The sequence below is a fragment of the Euprymna scolopes genome, chromosome 10 (assembly GCF_053919585.1).
Source record: "Euprymna scolopes isolate OS-2025 chromosome 10, ASM5391958v1, whole genome shotgun sequence".
NCBI classification, from domain to species: domain Eukaryota; kingdom Metazoa; phylum Mollusca; class Cephalopoda; order Sepiida; family Sepiolidae; genus Euprymna; species Euprymna scolopes.
The window spans coordinates 32,255,588-32,275,692 of NC_136491.1; the positions used below are offsets into that span (position 1 = coordinate 32,255,588).

General features: G+C 33.6%; 1 protein-coding gene across 5 annotated transcripts in view; it reads right to left on the minus strand.

The window, feature by feature from the left end:
* LOC145285919 (SEC14-like protein 5) overlaps positions 1-20,105 on the minus strand; it is a 211,158-nt gene that overhangs the window by 70,245 nt on the left and 120,808 nt on the right. For all 5 annotated transcript variants that reach the window (XM_080134415.1, XM_080134413.1, XM_080134412.1 and 2 more), the window contains exons 7-11: positions 19,391-19,533; positions 16,689-16,878; positions 9,152-9,240; positions 6,428-6,498; positions 2,811-3,117 (exon numbers count right to left, since the gene is read on the minus strand). In XM_080134415.1, the coding sequence (XP_079990541.1) occupies positions 2,811-3,117; positions 6,428-6,498; positions 9,152-9,240; positions 16,689-16,878; positions 19,391-19,533 (800 nt within the window). The remainder of the gene's footprint in view (positions 1-2,810; positions 3,118-6,427; positions 6,499-9,151; positions 9,241-16,688; positions 16,879-19,390; positions 19,534-20,105) is intronic.

The following is a 20,105-nucleotide window of genomic DNA, read 5'->3' on the forward strand; positions in this document are numbered from 1 at the left end:
TAGGTGTTAGGAAAAAAATTTTAATTTCTTTCATGCAATTTTCTTCTTTTTTATTTTTTTTTAATTTGAAAATGTTACAAATAGGCAATTTTAATAACTGAAATCAGAATTTTAAAATAAAGATTAAAATTAATAAAAATTAGGCTTAACAATGTTATTTTGATTAACCATTTTTAACCGATTTCCATTTTTAACATGGCCCATGAAAACATTTTTTTTTTTTTAATCTAGTTTCTATTTATTTTTTATTTTATTTACAAGACGATGTATGCGTTTGTGGAGATTTTCAAGATTTGTATTTGGAGTTTATATTATTGAATATCATGAAAATTAATTCATTACTTGGTTTTACTAAACTAGAAACAAATATTTGATTAAAAAAAAATTATGTAATGGTTAGGAGTATTTAATAAAATCAACTGTAAAAAGTGATATTCTCCTGAAGGTTGAAGGTTCAATTCTCAGTGTGGGCGACCGAAAAATACAATTGCAAATTACTTGGGTTCTCTATCCAGCCATGGCTGATGGAACAAGAGCATGCAACCCCCGTGATGTAAATAAAGGGTTCTGTTCGAAATTCCGTCCAAGTTCCTAAATTCGACAGGAACACTCAACAAAATACACCTGAAGTCGGAAGTTACATCAACCGAAACATTGTGAAAATGACACTCAAGATGAGAACAGTAGTCCGATGAATCCAAATAATACGAATGACCAATCCTCATCTCAAAAATTCAGAAACGTCAAATAAATTATGGTTTTTGTCTAGAATTCCCCCTATATTAAAGAAACAAAAATAAAGAAAAATCTTTATCAAATAACTACCCATGAGGAAACAAAAATATATTCCAAAAAGCATGTGAACTGATCAAGTAGTTTTATTTTCAAAAAGAAAATCATTTTTAAATGTTCAGTGGAAATTTGAACGCATAACAACATAAATCTTGCAAGTTTTAATTATAGTTATCTCCCTTTGTTTCTTGAATATAATTTTAAAATTGCAGGCAAGACAGTCCCTCTTTGATCACTCCAAAACTTTGATTTTCTTTTTTAGTTGCGTGCAAGTGACTCTATAAGTCAGTCCGTCGGTCCGTCTGTCCGTAACACTTTTGTGCTTGGCCTTTTTGGTTAAGGTCAAAGGTCTGTTGTTAATAAAAGCTGTTCTTAGCTTTTTAAGCTTTTCTTGGCCTTGTGTGGTATCTGTTCTTACTACATGCTGTACTTATTGTGATATAAAGTGGAGATCACTTTTCTGTATTAATTTAATGTAAAATGATCACCCACTTTACAACCAGTCAGTCTCAAAGCCATTCAAGTCATTCTCCAGATCATTCAAGTTGTTTTTGACGGATTCCAGTTATTTTTTAAGCATTCAAGTCATTCTTAAGGTTATTCAATTCATCCTTAAGTTCATTAAAGTCATTCTAAATCATTTAATTTTTATTTATTTAAGTCATTTCAGCCCATTTTTCGGTCATTTTAGTTTATCTTTAAGAATTCGAGGTCAATCCTACATTCACGCATTCATTCATTACACGAGAGCACGCGACTAATGGCTATCGGCCTTGTTTAAAAATAAAACTATTGGATCGATTTATGTAATTTTTAGAATATGATATTTTCGTATAGTCACAGGTGCATATATCGTATAGTTTTCTTTTTGTTTTTTGTAATGTAGGGGGAATTCTGGACAAGAACCCAAATTATATATGCATTAATGGAGTCCATGGATGATAAAATAGCTTTTAAGGTGTCCACAATGAAAATAAGGTTGAGAATCACTGGATTAAACTATTATGAGATATTCTGAAAAGATTCAACTTCAGTCTGTGTCATTTGTCACAATCTTTTTCTTTTCTATTTTTGCATTCTGCATAGAATTATAATAGGCAATATTTTCACTAGTATAATGAAAGTAAATAAATTGGTTTTATATGAAAAAAAAAAAAAAAAGCTTAATCTAAAATATAAAGTTATCTTTTCAAATTTTCCAAGTCAGACTCAAATAGCATCTAAGCTCACAAATCAAACTTTGCTTTTGACTCGTAAATTTTCATTTGGTATTGTTTTACCATATTATTGGCAATCTAAGATACTTTGCTACAATTTATTTGAACATACAACTGGTAATATGAAACGTTTTTAAATAATCACCCAAAAATTTAATCAAAGAGAAACAACTCATGTTTAATCTTAATCAAAGAAAATAAGAAATTATCTCCCTTAGAACTGAAATTTTCTTTCTTTTTTTTGGGATAAGTTTAAGAACGTGTAAAATAAAAATGTTCAACTAAAATTGGTTTACTGCATCCCATACAACGTTGAATAGATGCAGGTAAAGACATTTAATACTTTAGTATTTTAAAGATAATAGAAATTAGTTTCTCGGGACAGAGAATAAAATATCTAACATCTAACCATTTGACGTAATCATATTAGAGTGCTTGGGAGGCTGCGATGTCAATCCTAGGTCAAATAATACCAAAGAAAAAAAAAATGGTACTTAATGAGTTTTTGCTAAACACTCAAAATTATAAGGTGAAGCTTAAGGGTAAGAGGAGAAAGGGGTGGTGACCCTCGGTGTAGTAGTTAATGGAAAGGGAGCCTTTGAGTCATCTTCGACTATGGTCAACCACTTTTTATAATGTCTTTTAGATAAATGTTTATTCCCAGAAAAGAGTTGAGAGGAAACAAAAATAAAGAAAACAACAAGAAAAGACAACAAAACATTGAGAAAAAAAATAAAATAAAAATATCACCCATTTTTATATGCAACCAGTAGAAAATATACTTTTCTCTCATTTACTTACAAAGCAATCTCCACCAAGGAAATCTGGGATGTACTTTTTATCGATGAACTCTGTAATTCCTTCAGGTCCTTGATAGTCATTACCGCCAAAGATCATAAACTTGGTGCGGGTGTTCTCATCGATGAAGGGACTGACTAAAGTCCAAAGAACTGGGAAGACTCTTGGGGCACGGACAATGAGCAAACGACCCATTGTTTCAGGATAATTGGCTTGGACCATCTCAATAATTCGAAGTAAAGCTCGGATGCCTGGACGCCAAAGATGACGCATGCTAAGATTTTCAAGATCCATGATGCACGTGCAGCCACTACAATAAAATTTAAATATTTTATAAATAATCATAAGACCAAACCCAATTTTTGATTTTAGTACATAATAATAAGAGAATAATAATAATAATAATAATAATGATAATAATAATGATAATAATAATAATAATGATAATAATGATAATAATAATAATAATAATGATAATAATAATGATAATAATGATAATGATAATAATAATGATAATAATAATAATGATAATGATAATAATAATGATAATAATGATAATGATGATAATAATAATGATGATAATGATAATAATAAATGAATAATAATAATAATAATAAATGAATAATAATAAATGAATAATAATAATAATAATAATAATAAATGAATAATAAAGCAATAATAATAATAAAAGAATAATAATAACAACAACAATAAAATTGCAGTGTCAGCATCGCCTAGCATCACACCCAATAGTCGAGAAGGATGGAAAGCATTAACCAGACCTCCACTGGAAGAATGCAAAGAGGACTGCTACCTTGGGGAAGCTTATTACCACCCAAATTCCAGTGATGACTAATGGTCATTGCCAGTGAGGTCAATGGCAGGCGGCTGTTGCAATGACACAAATAGGCTTGCAAAGGTTATCAAAAGAGGTGGAGAGTACTGGAAACCTGGGGAGACTTGCTGTTAGACTCCCCGACTACTGGTTGTTGTCAGAGAGCAATCTCTGATGATCTGTGTGAAAACTCCTAGTGAGTACATCATAAAAAAATACTCTTTTGCATTTTGTTCATTTGCAAATAGAAATGTATGATTGGTTGGCAAAAAAGGAATAAGGAGTACACACTACTAGGAGTTTTTACAGTGTGAACACTATTAATAGAATTCAAGTCAAAAAGATTTTTTTAATTGGATACGAATTGAAGAAACAAAAAGAGGAAATAATTCATGAAAGCACACAAAGACTGCTTGAAATAAGATTGTTAATCAAGGTGTGGTAGTGACTGGGACAAAGGACCAAAAGATAGAAATCATTATATTTAGAGTTTGTTTTACAACAGATAGAGACAGTCTTGAGGTTGCGACAGTTGAAGATAATTTCCAGTTGGTGAAATTGCAGACACGTTGCAGCTTGGACCAGATCAAGAGAGTTTTAGGATGAGCAGACATCAACCAACAACAAATTGGTACTAGCAGAGAGTAATGTGATACTATGGACATCTCCAAAAGTGTTAGAAAGTGGGGGGGAAAAAAAAAGAAAAAAAAAGAAAAGAAAAGAAAAGAAAAGAAAACAAATAAAAAAACAAAACAAACTATAACAAGAAAAAGGAAATAACTGATCAGCAAAACAAAAGTATAGGAGACGAGGTTAGTAGAAAAACAATGTGGAGGAGATAATTCACCAGGGTACACAAAGGCATTCGAAAATACGATTGTTAATCAAGGTGTGGCAGTGACTGCAACAAAGAACCGGACATGGAGGTCAACATATTTAGAGTTAGTTTACAAACAGTTTTAGAAGTAGGAGTGAGTTTTGCGACCGTTTACAGTTTATGGATAGTCTTTAGTTTGTGACCGTTTACAGAGTTAAGCAATGTTGAACCTGGTCAGTACTAAACGGGTGACAATTTGGGACTTCCAGGTGCTGTATGTGCTCTCCGCTTATTTCAGCATTGTTTCCAGTCATCCTGGTCTTCTTCTTGCCACCGGACTCAAACAGTGCAGATTCAGAAGAGGTGTGGTTGGTGATTGCGCAACCCTTGCCTCACAATTACATGCACAGCTGCCCCTACGGGAGATATCATTTGTCTTGAGACTGAACGGAGGCATAGATACAGGGTAGGTGAAGCACTATTTAGCCTTGTTAGGCAGTCACCTAGAGATGGTCCCTATCACCTTATTAGGTTAATGCCAGGAAGCGAATCTGGCCTATAAAAAAAAATCTTGTTTCAATTAAGGAAATAACTTCAAAAGAAAATCTGTTGTATTTCAGGTTATATACTTCAAATGATGACCTGGCCAGAGATAAGTTAGCTTGAATCATGCATTTTAAGTAAAAACACTATTACATAATTACATGTCACGTCAAAATTAGTAACAATTCCAAAAATTATAAAAAAATGATAGAGTAGATCTGCTAGAACTATATTGTACAAAAAAAATACATTATTACCGATCCTGCTATTTTCTAATTTTGAAATAGTAAAAGTTAAGTGAAAACAAGGGAGATAAGTCAGTTTGACATATGGCATTAGCTGCAATAGACTGAACTGCATTATTTGAGAAACTTTTTTTTTTTTTGTAATTTTTTTTTTTTTCTCAATCATTTTTCAAAAGTTTTTACAATTTTTACACATTTGATCTGACACAAACTAAGGAAGTGACTTCAAAAGAAAATCTGCTGCATTTCAGGTTATGTACTTCGAATGATGACCTTTTTTTCATTTCCTTTCTTTGAAGATTGTACTGCTGGGTATGGGGCAGCCAAACCAGCTGCCAACATTGCCCCACTTTTTATTGAAACCAACCGAGAGCTCTTTTTAGTATCCTCGCTATTCCCTTAAGTGCAATTGTCTGGATCTCTTTTGCACTTGGTTTACCAGGAATATTAGTTAGGTAGGACTTCAAGTTCTTCTTCATAAGCCCTGTGGCACCTATAATAACTGATATGATTAATATCTCCTTAAGATTCCTGTTTCTTTTCATATCATACATAAGACCTTGGTATTTGGTCTGTTTCTCCCTTTCAGCTCTATTCAGACATCCATCATTGGGGACACTCATTTCAACCAAGGTTGCCACCTTTTTTGACTTATTCCATATAACTATGTCAGCATTTTCAAGGTAGGTGGCTGTAGGAATTACAAAGTCGTAATGTATGGTATATGTCATTTCCAACAATTCTTTTAGGTTGATGTTCCCAGGTCTTGCTGCTACACTGGATGTTTAATTTTTTACAGATGGTCCAGTGAAAGTACTTACATACTCTATTATCATGTCTCGCTGTGTAGTAGCCATCTCCCAAAAGAACCTTGCAACTTGATACCAGATGACTTAATTTCCAATTCTATGTGGCAGAATCTGCATTTGTTATCATTACTGATACCCGCCATCTTCTTGAATGCATCATAATATAGAGCCTCATGATCATGATGATGGGCAGCATGATGCTGATCATGATGCTGACACTGATGATGAATTGTGGAGCAAAAAAGCTAAGTAAAATATTATTTAACGATATATCATTTAATGTTAAAAACATTTCAAAAGAGAAACAAATATATTTTTTTGTCGTCATATATACATTAAATTCGTAACCAAACCATTTATCAATCACTTACCTGACAGGATAACCCAATTGTTCGGTTGCAGTAGCCGCTCTGTGAACACCTTCTTCATTGACGGCAATCACCTACAAAATATCAAAGATTTGTGCATTATAAGCAACACAAACACATGCATTTTATATATTGGAATAGATGGGACACACACACACACACACACACAATTTCCTGATACTAAATGCTAATTAGCACAATACAGAAGAACCAGGATTCGCAACCATACAACATTATTGGCCAAGATCATCTGTTCTGATGCTAAACTTTACCTTTTTGTCCCCGGTCAGTGAAGGAGAAATCCTTCACGACTAAGGCAATTTTTTATTCTGTTCCTATCCAGAGTGCCCCTTTTTGGGAAGCTGGATTTTCCCCACATTAAAAACCGGCCTTATGTTTAACTCTGCCCTCGTGGGGAGGCAAGTAAATAGGAACATTATTTATTCATTATAAACAGAAATACTGTAAGTATTAAATGAAATGTTAAATTCCATTTAAAAAAAAAAAAAAAATGAAGTAAAAAAACAAACAAAAAAAACATGGAAAGAAACTGAGACGTGTATGCGAGTATTATATATTTTCTAAACATTTCATTTTTAGTAAGCAAAACATACTTGAGTTGAGATCAAAACCAAAACAGTGAGTCAAGTACAATAACTATTAGGCCAGCTTGACACGACTTTAAAAATGTGTTTTAAAAATAAAAAAATAAACTTATCTCACATTCTTTTTTGTTGTAAAACTTTACTTGCATCTTTGTTTTATATAAGGGCTTAAGAGGGGGTTGCCCGGCGTTGCTTAGTCGTAAAATACGGTTAGAGGCAATTAAAAAAAAATTTTTTTAAATGAGGCTTGGGTGCTATCTTATTGTATTATTAAAAGAAAAAAAAATGCCATACGTTTGGCGTGCATTAGAAAGTTGAGAACTTTAAGATAGGAGAGAGAAAATGATATTAAAAGAAAAAAACAAAATACTGCACGAACTTGCAAAAGTTAAGTTCGTAAAAAGACACATTTTCGAACAGACCACGATGACACAGATGTTATTACATAGCAAATTTAGCCTTTTAAACGCGATTAACAAACAGCATCAAAACCAACATTTTTACCTGACTCCCCTTCAAATAAAATGACATTTCTACATGAAATAATTGACAATTTCTTTCCTAGTTGTCAATATTATGAATATTATGCGTCAGGGTAGATTGCTCTTTCTAACAATACCAGGTTCATGCCTGTTCAATGCAGATGACAAAAGTTTTTAGCGGACATACAAACACGCACACAAACACAAAGGTTTGCTCTTTATATAATAGACTAGCGTGGGTGCCTAGCGTTGCTCAGGTGTGTGCAGGTGTGTGTTGAGCAAAAAAATAAAAAATAAAGTGGTAGTAGGCAGGCAGGCTCGAACCCGTGACACAAAGGCGGAAAAGAAAGTGAAAGAAAACCTGACATCTTACTGCTACGCCACGATGGGAGCGGAAGTGTAAAGCATTCAAATTTAGTGATGCCAACCATAACGCTATAGCAAATAAGAATCATGCATTTAACTCTGGCTGTAGGCCAGTTAAGCTTTCAGCTTTCTCTGCCGTATTTGTTTCCCCACGATGTTTGGGAAAATCAGCTCCCCCCAAAACGGAGGCAACTCTGGCAATGCCCAAATGAATAGCAATTGTCTGATATGAAGGGTTTCCTCCACATTGATCAAAGCTAATTTCCTTCTGACATCCCGGCTAGGAAGGCCAGGCACAGCTGTTTGCTTCGATCAGTTTTGCTTTTATACAAAAAAGATTAAAAAAAAAACACTGAATAGAACGGGATGGAGGGAATTTTTTTTAAATCGATCAAAATAAAGACAGAGATGACGTCCATTAGCAAATCGAAGATATTATCATCTAGGAAGTATAAGGAAAATACATGAAGTTCAGAAAAGAACGGAAGAAGTAGGTGACAACCTGGAACTCTTCCCCCCTAAATGAATCAAAATAGCAACGAGTGCCTTTGCAACCACAAAAAAAAATTAGCCATGGTAGGCAGGCTCAAACCTGAAATGCAAAAGAGGAAAAAAAGGGAAAAACGTTACTTGGCAAATGCTTTTGCCCATCAGACCACGACGACTTATGACGTCATGACCCTTCAAAATAATGTTTATAAGTATAGTTTCAGTTTGATACGTGTACGTGACTTGCAAATATGGCGTCGTAAAAAGTAACCTTCCTTGCAAAAAATGGTCCAGTTGGCCACCACAGAATTATTATTTTTTTTTTATGATTTGCACATATTATTCATCTGGGACATCGCACTTTAAGATGGTACTGGTTTTGACCCAATCCAATGCGGCTGACAAAAGTTTTTAGTGGACATACAAACATACACACACAGATACAGATATTTGCCCTTTATATAGTAGGCACATTTTTGAAAAGGATCGATGCATACCCATTAGTGTCAATAATGTCCTAATCATAAACAGTGACTTGAAAACAAAGGAAATAAAACGTTTCTGCTCCTTCCCCTCTACTATAAAAATACAAAGAGAAATAAAAAGTAAATTAATCCTGGGGATACATTTCATTGATTATACCTAATTTAATGATTATGGCATGTAAAATTGCATGAAACATCTCTTCTTGCGAGTTAAAAAAAAAAAAAAAAAAAATATGGCGGGTTGATTGTTAGAGGTGGGTCATCCCTTTTAGAGATAAACAATACAATACATTTGCGTACATGTTTTAATACTGCTTCTTCACCAACGGCTTTCATCAGGCCTTTAACATCCATCTGTCCAAGCCTTAGGATATACATCGGACGGCCATCTATAAATGGAGAGAAAGAAAATAAAATAACGATAGCTTAAAAATAAAGGAGAAAGTATACAAATCAACCACACAGTTATGTTGACATTAAAAGTAAGAGGTAAGTATTTTTGTAACTTTAATCCTTTATGACCTGGTTGAATTAATTCGTTTAATCATAAATGAATATAACAGCATAAATAAAGAGGAAACTGATTAAAACACACCTTATGAGAAAATTCAAATTCAATTAAAAAAACATTAATTGTAAGGTAAGTTTCATGAATAAATATTTATATTTTGAATAACAAACAACTGATAACAAACAAATTTAATGATTTTTTTTAATGATTTTTTTTAATATTCAAAATTTTTTTAAAAATCATTAAAAAAAATCATTAAACTTGTTTGTTCAACAAGTCTATTCCAAAGGAACGATCGTTTCGCGACCCTCTCTTCTTTTAAATTATCATATCCATACGAAATAATTGACCGTTTTTCCTAATTTTCACATATTATTCGACCCGATCCAATGCCACTGTGAAAAGGTTTTGGGAGACATATTTCTTAAATAATTTTTTATTTTTAGTGATTTTTTAATCAAATCCAGATAAAAAAAAAATTTTTTTTATAACAAAATAATGATAGCAAATAAATGTTTTCTTAAATGACGTTGGCAGCTGTGATTTCACTGACTCAGCATTTCAGCACCTTTCACCATTTTACGTAAATTGCCCGGAAAATTCTGATGATCACACAGTTTTTATTCTACATAAGTATCAGTAATTTTATAGATATAACATCTTTTTTTCTGGGATTATTGCCTGAACTGTCAAATTTACATTAACCCTTTATGATCTGGTTGAACAAATTCGTTCAATCATAGATAAATGAATATAACGGCACAAATAAAGTGGGAATTGATTCAAAAACGCCTTGTACGTATTAATTCAGTATCTGGGAGATACCTCCAGATTGCCACTATCCATTACTTACATTCAGTATGCTGCCATCTAGAATTAAATATTTTTTTAATTATTTACATCATAATTCCAATCATAAAGCATTAAAAAAAAAAAAAGTTCAAGAGCTACAAAGGTGGGAGTAGTATAATTAAAACGAGCAACCTTTTGTGCTCCAGAATTTATTTTTCTACATAGTCACCACCATTCTTAATTCACTTTTGTCAGCAATGGATTGGTGGCTGTGTATAAACGTCCACAGTCAGCTTTGTCACTTATATCTCCGTCACTATTCTGAAATCGACAAGTCCATCTCCTAATTGTGCTGACATCATCTGCATTGGCTTCATAAACATTCAACAGGCGCTGGTGAATGTTGATCGGGTCAATTTTTTTCTGCATAAAGGAATCCAATGACGCATCTCTGCTTCTGATACATGTCCGTGACAGGAGTTGCTTTCTTAGAGTCTCACACCATCAATATCTGCAATAGAGAGATGAAACTTTTAAGTCATAGAATACATAAGTCATCACACCAATGCAATTTGAAATCCCATCTGATCCATTCAGACAGAATAATAAAAATAGGAAGCATTACCTTAGGAACACTACTCATAGTTCAAGGCAAATGCGGAACTAATAAGGAAAGATTAATTAGATGTTGGTTTACATTACATTTACACTTCTGCATATCAGTACAGTCAAGGAAGCAGGTAGCAGGAAAGGAATTCCGAAATCTAGCTGTTCGAGGGAAGAAACTTTTCTGGCATTTAGGGAACCCTAACAGTCAAGGGGTGAGATTTTGTTGTTAGGCAGGTTTGTCGGGGATATGTACGTCAAGGGGGCACAAGTGCAACAAGTTCATCAGAGCACATTGCATTAAAATATTTGTAAAACAGGCACAGAGATGCAACATTGCTGTGATGGGGCAGGGGTTGGAGCTTAGTTGACAAAGTGGGACCTATTAGATTGAAGACTCTTTTTTGGACACTATCCGAGAAGGAGAGACTAGAAGTAGATGCACCAGCCAAGATGTGGCAACAATACGCCATGCATGGGCGAATGGTGGCTTTGTAGAGGTACAGGATACTCTCAGGTGTGAGTAGTCTTCTAGCTCGATAGAGGAAACCAACTGTCTTTGCAGCAGCCTTCGCAATGTCCTCAATGTATTTGTTCCTGTTCATATTGCCCGCAAATGTTAAGCTGAGGAGATTGAAGGAAGAATTCTCGTGTAGGGCGTTGTTTGTTATGGATATAGGTGGTTAGAGAGGCGTCTTGTAATTGTTAAAGGAGAGCAGCTTAGTCTTACTAGCACTAAATGTTACCATCCATTTGTGACCCCATTCCACTATGGATGTCATTTTTTAAGGATTCTGCCATTGTCTTACAGCACATTGGTGTCAAGATCAAAGTGTAGTATCTGTTCTTCAGATGCTGCACTTCATTTTCTTGTTCTCTTTCGGTGGAGGAGAAATCCTTCACGACTGAGACAATTTTTATTTTTGTACCTTTTCTCCACGTTAAAAAACGACCCTGGTGTCTAACTCTGTCCCGTGGGGAGGCATTGTAAATAGGTACATTTATGTACATCCGTTCTTCCTTCATGCATGTTATAGAGCGTTGTATCATCAGCAAGTATACCCATCTCAGACACAATATTATCAGGGAGATCGTTTATGAATATCAGGAATGATAGTGATCCAAGGATTGACCCCTGAGGCATTCATCTTAATAATAGAATACTTACTTATATACATATATATATATATACTTACTTATATACATATATATATATAAACTCAAAAATATGTAAACAGAGGGAACATTGTTTTTTTATATATGCTACACTTATCATAAGTGAAAGTAAGATATTTTTTTTGTCTGTAGTACTTAAAAAAAAAAAAAAAAAAAAAAAAAGCAAATTCTGTTAGGAGTATTATAAGGACTCCTTAATTCATATCTATTATTAATAGAGAGTTGGTGTTTGTCTGTCTGTTTGAAACCAAAACTATATTATTACTTCTATTAAATGTGCTAGGTTCTTGTCTCAAATCTTCCCATATTAAAAACAAAAATAAAAAAAATCTGTATGATGTATGTACTCATTATGTATGTTTTTTTCATGTCCCAAATTCCTTCTATATTAAAAAAAAAACAAAAATGCAATAAACTCTGTATGATGTACATATCCATGAAAATATCATGTTCCAAAAATCATATAAATTGATCAAGTAGTTTTATTTTTATAAAGAAAATCATTTTTAAACGATTAAGAGGAATTTTAGGTCCTAAAAAACAAATCTAGTAAGTATGAATTATTGTAGAGTTATCTCCCTTTGTTTGAGATTTTTCTTCAAAATGGCAGGTGAGACAGTCACTCCTCGGCTACTCATAAAATTTGATTTTTTATTCAAAAATTAAATTACTTGATCGATTTACGTGATTTTTTGGAATATATTTTCGCCAACAGTAAGTACATCATACAGATTTTTCTTTATTTTTGTTTTTTAATATAAGGAAATTCTGGACAAGAACCCTGTATTATTATATCATCATTCTATTACCAATTCGAAGGTGATAGTGTAGTATCTGTTCTAGTGTCATGAGACCATCCTCCCATGCATTACCTCCTACTATTAAATTAGGGGAGGTAGTAAAGGATTTGTTTTTAGAGGTGGCGAATTTTAAATTAAAATAAATTAGAAACAAGCCGAGCATGCGGAGTCCCCCTCCACGAGTGAATAAATCCATTCTGGCAAAAATTTACTTTCACCATGACTAATGCTTGTACAAAATTTCACAAAAAAAAAAAAAAAAAAAAAAAAAAAAAAAAGGAAGTGGTTATTGAGAAAAGTGTGAACAAACAAACAGATGAACGATTTGGGAGAAATTTTACCCCAATAATGGCCCCTAGGAGTGAAATCAGAGTTATCCTGGAAAATCCGTTCTGGCAAAAATTTACTTTCACCATTTCAAATTTTTTTAAAATCCAAGGCGTGATTATTGAGAAAAGCGCAAACCGACAAACGAGAGTAAATTACTAGATCCGACTCCCCCCCCCCTTTGTCCAGTGACGAAAAAAATTTTTATTATACAAATATTTGGTTTATTTCAAAGATTAATTTTTGGCATTTACAGTCGATAGTTGCCAAATCTGCAATTAAAGAAAATAGATTTGTCCATTTAAAGTCCTTCACCTTTTATAAAAAAAAAAACACCCTGTATGCTAACCTACTATGTATTACCTCCTTTTTAACTTCCTACCTTTGGGAAAGGAGTAATATACATCAAGGAATTCTCACAATTGGCTGTTCTTAAACTCAACACTTACATATATATTTTTATATATATATATATATATATATATATATATATATATATATATATATATACACACACACACACAGGGCGTCCACAAAGTCTGGCTACATTATGTAGCCAGACTTTGTGGAAGCATCCTGTAGATTATGTAGCCAGACTTTGTGGTTGTTGGTTGGTTTTGTTTTACGGCATATCAACCTTTTTCAGGTTATTTAATGCCGAATCTAGTTATTTTGAAGAACGATTTTTAATGGAGTATATTTGTTTTTTAAGTCAGATTCTATTTAACCCATAGTTGGGACCCTAACAGGTACTACCACTCCGGGTCAGAGTGGACCTGGGAGCAATGGCAATTAAAGAGTGGCTCCACACTCCCCAAGACCCGCAAAGTGGGGCCTCACCATCGGATATAGTTTTAGGTCACATCCAGGACCCCAGACTTTGTGGGCACCCTGTATATATATATATATATATATATATATATATATATATATATATATACACATACATACACACACACACACAGGATGCTTCAACAAAGTCTGGCTACATAATGTAGCCAGACTTTGTGGACACCCTGTATATATAGAGAGAGTATCATTAAAGTAAGAAAATGACAATATAAAAATATATGCTAATGTGTATAGATTTATTTGTTTATTCAATAAGGATGATACACCCCCATTTGATAGATCATCCTTCTATATATATATAAAAGCGAAAATGTATGTATGTATGTTCGCTTTTTGTGTATGTCTGTAAAAGTCTTTTTTCGCTGGACTTTTCGGTCGGCTCATTCCTTCTTTAAACTTTTTATATCACGTTTAAATGATAATAACTGAGTTACGTACGGGGATCACCTGTCTATTTAATTTGCCTGACTTTCACGCACTATTTTTTCCAGATTTTTGGAGCGTCTCATGTTTCTTTCGCTTTTCAGTATAAAACAAGCGAAAACTGGCTTGCAGCCGCGTCATGTTTCAAAGTCAAACATCACGCAACTTAAGTTTCTTGCACCTGTTAATTTCATTTTATAAACGTTAAATTAAGAGATTTTTCATTCCTCTTCTCACTTTTTTTTTTTTGCGCTCGTAATTTTACTTTTTCCTTTTACTCAATCAACACCCTTACATGCAACTCCACATATCCGGGCAACGCCGGACATGCAAGCTAGTAAAACAAATGCATCTATATACATTAGTATATATTTTTATATTATCATTTTCTTATTTTATTGGTACTCTTTATAAGCTCCAAAACAATTTGTTGAACTTTGCATTATCTTGATAAGTCTCCTCTAAAAGAATCAGTCTAATTCTTATAACTGCCTCATAATGCTCCTCATCTTAAGTTGAGCATATTGAGAAGTGATACATGAATTACCATTAGCATATAAAGCGATGCTCTTTGTGTAAACAAATCGAGCTTAGGTATTTCGGACGATGTCAAAACATCGTTAAACTCACGACTCGCCCAGTAGCCACTGATAGCGTAATGGTTAGGAGCCTTGACTGTCGTACAGGCAGTCGGGTTTCAATTCTGGCTTGAGGTAATTGCCTTTCTAGCCGCACTGATGAGCTGTGAAACAGTACTGTATGTGGAGAACTATATATATATATATATATATATATATATATATATATATATATATATATATATATAAGTGTTGGGACGATTAATCGGAATCGGAAAAATCGGAAGATTTGAGGGTATCAGAAAAATTGATGCCTATTTTTCGATGCCCAAACGATTCTTTTAATTGTTTTTTTTATTTGATTCTGTTTGAACCAAAATCTTCCATTGTTGATAATAATGATAAAATAATAAATATTTATTGATTTTAAAATATCAGTAAAACTAAAATCGATAAATCATTCTCCACAAGTGTATTTTGACGTTTAGGAAAATATCTGCATATTTAACGTGTTTTTACGAAAATCGGAGAAAATAACAATGTTATTGTTAAATAATTAGAGATTTATAAAGAATCGGAATCAGTAATTGTATCGGAATCATCTCATCACTAATATATATTATAATATATATACACACACACACACTAATATATAATATATATACACACACACACACACACACTAATATATATATAATATATATACACACACACACACACACTAATATATATATAATATATATACACACACACTAATATATAATATATATACACACACACACACACACACTAATATATATTATAATATATATACACACACACACACACACACACACACGCACTAATATATAATATATATACACACACACACGCACTAATATATATTATAATATATATACACACACACACACGCACTAATATATATATAATATATTTACACACACACACACACACACTAATATATATTATAATATATACACACACACGCACTAATATATATATAATATATTTACACACACACACACACTAATATATATTATAATATATACACACACACGCACTAATATATATATAATATATATACACACAGACACACACTAATATATATTATAATATATACACACACACACACACTAGCAAAAATATGTTGCAGTTTTGTTACAGGCTCGAGCCTACCTACTACTCTTAATTTTTTTTTTTTTGCGTTCATAATTTTGCTTTTTTTTTTTTTGCTCAATCAAAACTCTTACGTACACCTCCATATACCCGGGCAACCAGGCTAGTATTGAATAAATGAATAAATCTATATACATTAGTATACATTTTTATATTGCATTTTCTTATTTTATTGATACTCTATATAAGCTCCAAAACAATTTGTTGAGCTTTGCATTAACCCGATAAGTCTCCTCTTAAAGAATCAATCTTATTCTTATAACCCCCCCCCACACACACACATATACATATATATATATATATATATATATATATGTAATTCTTGGTTCGTTCGTTATTAGTAGTCTAAATAACCACTGGACGGATGGCTTCCACATTTTGGTATAATATTTTTACTGTACCCATGCGTGTTTTTATATATCTCTTTTTAATTATAACACGTGACATCACTAAAAGGATCATGTATATATACACACTAGCAAAAATATGTCTCCTCTAGTTGCACAGTTTCGTTAGTTATTATAACAGAAAACAAAATGTTCAATCATCTGAAAGCAAATGATATGATGAATATTTGCATGATCAAAGCCACTGACCTTTGTCTGAGAAGTGCCAACCTCCTGGGTAATACTTCTGGATCACAGCCGACGGCTGATAGTTGTTTAAAAGATGGTCGATATTGTGCAGCTTTCGCCAAGCAAGAGAATGAACTAACATTTCTCTGGCTTTCTCGATGTTGAATTGCCGAGCACGTAAAAAACGGAGAATATGTGCATCTTTTGGGATCTTCAAAAAGACAAAGAATAAAAAGACAAAATAAGAGTTATATCATTCAAATCTTAGAAAATAAAACATCAAGTTTTAACAGCAATTAACTACAAATTATTCATTTTCAGACATCTTTCTCTGTTTCTATATATATATATATATATATATATATATATATATATATATATATATATGTAACATAGCACCTATAGATAAATTATAAAAGAAACAATACACTAAACTTATAGATAAATATATTTCCTTCCATGTGATAGGATTTTGTAAAGTTATGCATGCAAAATAACATCACTGGTAGGGAAAAATAAAGGCTTTAAAAAAAGAGATCATGTTAGAGATGGAGATAACGTTCGAGATCACATGAGGTGTGGATGACATTCAAGAAGATGATCACGTGAGAGGTGTGAATAAAGTCCGAGATCTCGTTAGAGTAACTGTCACATGGGTGATGTTATGGCTGAAACAATGAGAAAATAAAGGTTGTTACAAAGAAAAAGCAAGTTGAAGTTCTTTTCTATATTTTGTCTGTTTTGTGACTGAGGCTACATGTTTTGTGGGTTCCCTGACGTTTTATATATCAGAATCCTGAAGTGAATAGGAACAGAATAATTCATCCTGTTGTATCGAGTCTTACAAAATTTTTTAGGAGATAATATTATATAAGACAATCCCAGTCAAAAAGAGAATAGCTCAATATACTTGATAGAGCAAATGGAATTTATATTTTTTTGTTTTTCTGAATGAAATTTAAACAAAAAAATTATATGTGTGTGCGTAAACATGTTTTGCATAGCATGTTTTGTCGATGCATACAAATGGCAGACATTGCAGTAATAAATGTTTGGCCAAAGGAAGAGGAGAGTACAGAGAATTGAAGACATTTCTGGCTAGAGTTTGACCGCCCAAGAGGTATTCTCTTTCTTTGAAAATATAAGTGCCTCATTTAATGGAAGAAGTAATTTTCCTAGATCGGCTCTAGACAAAACCCTTATGAATAGAAATCGTTTGGATGTCATCTTTTGGTCAAACCCTGTGTGGTCTAAATAGTAACCATCAACAAAAGGCCAGAGTCAGTCAGGGACGAAAAAGATTCTAGGAAATGAGAAGGGGAAGTGGTTAGAGACAGGTCCGCGGAGGAGGAGGAGGAGGAAGGGAAAGCAAGAGTTGAAGCTGAACATTTGAGGCGGGCAATTGATTTTTGGGAGTCGCCACTTATCAAGGCTCGGAGGCAACTTCAGGATAAGGGTTATAGAGTGTACAGTAGTCAATTTGATACTAATGTAGTAATCGTTAGTAATAGAGATTTGGTAAATTGGATTACTTAAGGGGGCAGTTCATCAAGAATTTGTTTATATTGGACTTGAAGACAATCAAGTTGTAGTCAGCTGGGAAGCAAGTAAACGGAAGAGAGTTCCACAGGTGTGCAGTTCTAAGAAAGAAGCTTTGTTCGTGGAATCTACGTTTTGATGTAGGCACAGATAAAGAGTGGAGAAAATTATTGACAGTAGTTTCAGCTAAGACGGGTGTTTTTTTATGAAAGATTGGCGTGGTTGGACCAGAGATTGGAGTTCAGACAAGCACTTGCCATGGAAATAAAGAGACAGGCTTGCAACGTTCCTTCTGTGAGAAAGAGGTTGCAAGGAAAAGAAAAGGGCATCCCAACTAAGCTACGAAGTCTATTTTGAACTCTGTCAAGGCAGGGTGTATTAGCCAGTGTGCTTCTTCGAGTTAGGTGGGTCCATTTAGGGCTCTCAGTAAAGAACCGTGTTAATGGGTCTTAGGCGTTTTGGTCTGATTAAGCAAGATCTGATACTGTTAGTCTGTCACAAGAAAGTAGACGGGTGCCATTTGTAATCTTCAAAAATCATAAAAAATTTATTATTTGGTATGAGGACTCTCTGTTGCAAAATTGACTGGGTGAACGGTTAAACAAACACGGTCGGACACACCATATAAGACGATCATGGCCAGTGTTGTGAACACACACAAGACATGTTCATGTACACATAAGGAGAGAACTTGAATGCTTACTAGACACTGTCCTCAAGTGTCTAAGGTCTATCTGTACATGCGTTTGTCAGGACTACCTAGTATAAGGATACTTCCCCCTACAAATAAAATCTTACTAAATATTAAAATAAAATGTATTTGCTGCCCAAATAAGATCTCATCAATATGACTATTCTACACTGGCTTATACGAGGATTGATGCATCTTCTTCAGGTGATATCATCTCAAGTAATAGCACTAAGCTGGATGCTGGATACTCCACCAGGCTAGATGAATTCTTGTAAGTCTGGTAAGACCAAGAGACCAAAAGAATAATATACTATGACACATTTTAAATGGTCAATTGGGGAGAAGAAATTTCTTTACTAACTCAGTGTCTCTTGATTTCTGAGAACTTTGACTGAAGTAAAATGAAACCAAAAGTGAATGAACACACGCACATATGGCATGTTTTCACACACACACACACACACACACACACAAACACCTGCGCATTACTCACCTTGCCTTTGTGGGTTTCCTGCAACCATTGACGTAGTTGTACAAGTTGACTTTCTTGCACAGGTGTCAAATGGCCAAGACAACGTTGAATATATTCGGCTTCCAGTTTTCCTGAATTCGTAGAGGATTCTGCCTTCACAGGTTCTACAAGAAAATGTTAAGAATATTTAGCCAAGAATGAACTTTTATATTATTACTAGCAGGGCTATCTGGCGTTGCCCGGAGTCATCAAAAAAAAAAAAAAAAAAAAAAAAAAATGAAGAAGAGGTTACATATTTATATTAAAACTATCTCAATCCCCCTCTGTTATTCTTTCTCCATCTTTCCCTATCATCTCCCTTACCCCACTTTCGCCTCCGCCCAGCCCATTCCTCCCTCGTTTTAATGTACTGAAAATAATGTTTCTTACTTTCCTCCTCCTGCTTAATATAATGAAACTGATATTTTAATAAATTCCCAAACAATGCCTAGTACCTTACTTTCTCCATCAAGCATATACCACATAGGAAATATACTACTGCACTATTGCACACATCTGCTATCCTTGTTTTATCGTTATTTCCATGGCAGGTGCTCGTCTGAACTCCAATCTCTGATCCCCCCTCGCCAATCTTTCACGAAAAACACCCGTCTAGCTGAATCCACTGTGAAAAATTTCCCCCATTCTTTATCTGTGCCTAAATCAAAACGCGGATTCCATGAACAAAGCTTCTTTC